The sequence below is a fragment of the Plasmopara halstedii genome, assembly GCF_900000015.1.
Source record: "Plasmopara halstedii genome assembly, contig: Scaffold_1343, whole genome shotgun sequence".
In the NCBI taxonomy this organism is placed as follows: Eukaryota; Oomycota; class Peronosporomycetes; order Peronosporales; family Peronosporaceae; genus Plasmopara; species Plasmopara halstedii.
Genome location: NW_020188258.1, coordinates 67,026 through 69,971, shown reverse-complemented (window position 1 = coordinate 69,971; position 2,946 = coordinate 67,026). Strand labels below are relative to the sequence as shown.

At 41.3% G+C, this 2,946-nt stretch overlaps 1 protein-coding gene across 1 annotated transcript; it reads left to right on the top strand.

Annotated features, from left to right (window-relative positions):
• Nucleotides 1-243: 243 nt before the first annotated feature.
• PHALS_01035 (uncharacterized protein) lies at nucleotides 244-512 on the top strand (the record flags this gene model as incomplete). The annotated part of the gene is made up of 2 exons (XM_024730818.1): nucleotides 244-331; nucleotides 406-512. The coding sequence occupies 2 exons, from the start codon at nucleotides 244-246 to the stop codon at nucleotides 510-512; spliced, it is 195 nt and encodes a 64-aa protein (XP_024581057.1).
• Between the last annotated feature and the right edge of the window lie 2,434 nt (nucleotides 513-2,946).

Sequence of the window (2,946 nt, the reverse complement as noted above, 5' to 3'; positions counted from 1 at the left end):
TCAGCAGCTGAACCGACGGAAATCTTCGTCACAATTGAAGAAATCCGAGATTCAGAGAGAGATTAGCAAGAGTTGATGTACTATTAACGTCGTGGACGTCTTATCGAATACAAATGTCGAGATTATTGTGCGCACATTTTGGACAAAGTCGACGAGTTCTATGACAAGAACTGATTATTTGGGGTCACGCAACACCTGGTTTCTTTATAACCTTTCAAACTCGCTATCATGTTGTATTGTGTTATGAGCAGATCGTCAGAGTGGGGCGAAGATATACATGAATTTATTTTATTGACCAATTTAACACTGAACGATCTCAAGGACGAGTTTCGTAAAATATAAAAAATTTACGATACATTTCGCTCACCATCTCGACTTATCGTTGTTTTCTTTCAAAACTTCCAGTGAAGGTTATAAAAATTCTATTGGAGTTGACGCCTGTGATGCTTCAGTGTTTGCTTAAAATGAAGTTAGAGGAATGTCTTGTAGAAGCCAGCTTCAACGCTATCTAAAGATTTCTAATAGTACTATCTTTCTCTGATCATTTCATTGCTTGTCTCAAGACACAATGACCGTCGATCGGATTCTGATACAAAATCATTATTCGAGATAACAACATAGTTGGTAGTAGTCACTTGATGCGATCGGCTCTTTTCCTGTATATTCAATTTGGAGGTATCAGGCTCTTGAATTTGTTCATCACCGAACGATCAAATTTATTCACAGCTACATCTAAAACGCTCATAGTCATCGACTGGAGAATGAAATTAAAATTTCCTGCTCACATCCATCGTGATTGACAGATTGAGGCCGAGAACATTGGGTTGAAAATATCATAAAAATATGTTTTTCCGCTTCCTTGCTTCCCCTTTGATTATTACAGTTTTTTCGATTGGGCTGATTAGAATAGTTTCAAGCAAGAAGTATGAGGCATAAGCTTCACAATGAACTTAATTAAAGCATCGCTGGTTGCTGCTGTATACATCAGATAAAAAATATAATCGCGATATATTTTCAATTCTCTAATGTCTAGCGTGGTTAGAAATTCAAATCCGTCAAAGGTTTCTGTGTCTTTCTGTTATTCGATATGTTCTGATAGAAACATCGATCGCCACATTCACATTGAATGAATTTGTCGGCGTTTTATTCGTCATGATTTCACTAGCTGTCGATTCTTCAACTTTCTATCCACATCGGTGTTGTAATATAACAATAAAATAATTTTGGAATGGACGGTATAATTGATAATTTTTTTGTGGAAGTGCTCCAAGATATTTTTATCGAAGTAGCTTTATTCCAAAATCTCTAAACATGTGCAAATGGCGCGCTTTAAAGCTAGAGACAGCGGAATTGGCAGTGTTGCTCTGCTGGGCTTGCCTTACTCTTCCATCGACAGACACATGCGCCGCAGCTTACCCCTTGGGCCATAAATTACTAGTTATTGCATGTTTCAACGACTACGAGTAGATGTTTTCGATTGTTTCGGTTGGTTGGAAAATCCAGTCGACACCACCATCTTGGTAACTAACCTTGACACATCCGATGTCTGGATTCTCCCATTCCTTACGAAAGCTTGCCAGCTTCAAACGAAAAAGCACAACGATCTCCCATTGCCATTTCTGGTTCAGTCCATCAATGATCGCTCACATTGCTGATATATCCACGTTCTTGTCCCAATACTTGCACTCACAAAAGGAAAATCGCTTTTTCCTGCTCACTGCAATGCATCGCCACCTTCTTCCACTCGTCTTAAAATTCACGAAGCAAACATTCAAAGAAGACATTATGTGGAATGCGTTGCACACCGTTTCGCCGTGACGAAGTAAATATTGCGTGTGCGATCATGTTATCAAACGAGTTGTAGTCGTTAGACACAGCGTTGGAACTCTCGTGTACAGAAAAGACTTTTGTTTTTGCAAATATGCACTTGGTTGAGTAATGCTTATTGCCTCTGTAGTCGTAGTAGCTTGAAAAGGCTTGCCCACCCAAGATCGCCAGATACAACAGCACGTCTTTGTGAATTGGCGGAAAACAGCATTTGGGTTTCCAAGGCATGGCGTCTGTCGCCGACGACTGAACCCGTGCAATAATATCCTTCACTTCGTCGTCAATGAGATTCGCAAAATGCAAATGCATCCCGATTGCCTCCACCTCCAGTCGAGGTTTCTTTCTCAGTGGCTCTCCCCAAGTGACAACGTTTGAATGCGATATCGCCAAGAGCTGCGCATATCTTCCCCGCTTTGAATTTAAAAACGCTTTTTATTCGTGTGTTCTCAGACTGACATGTGCACAGGCATCGTCTAGCAAGCGGCGAAGCTCAACCTCGCTTGTTTCAACCACGAATTTCACTGCTCGTTTCATGAAATACCTTGCGAATCGTGCACGAGAATGCATCACAATGTCTTGCACAACAGGATATTTTGCCACAAGTTCCAGCCACGTTTGTTGGTCGTCCAATGTATTCAGCACTATTTGATAGCTGGGAAATACCGAAACAAGCGCAAACCATCTGATCTCAACGCCGCTGCTTTGCTTTACTTGCTCCAATAATTTTGTCATCTTGGTGTCTGTGCCCATCACGATGACCACAAGTCCGCATGCACGAAACACATTGCGCTGAAAGGCAGCCGTATTCATCCCTCCAGACTCAATATTCTCGTTGAAACTCATTTCATCCAGAACGAAGGATGGCAAGACGTTCTTCTCTGCCTTTATTTTGTCAAACAGAGCGAAAACAGTTTCTCGGTAGCATGGCTTCACGTTAAATCTCGTCGCATTGTCAAATCAAATCATTTGTCGAGCACTTTGGCGCTTTGCAGAGCAGCAATGCTCGAGTAATGCGCAAATGAAGCCATAGGTCCAAAGCAGATCATTCTGTTAATGCTTAATATGCAGTTCAGCACAAGCTCCGTATTTTTCTTCTCTGGAAAGTCTTTTTCAACCACC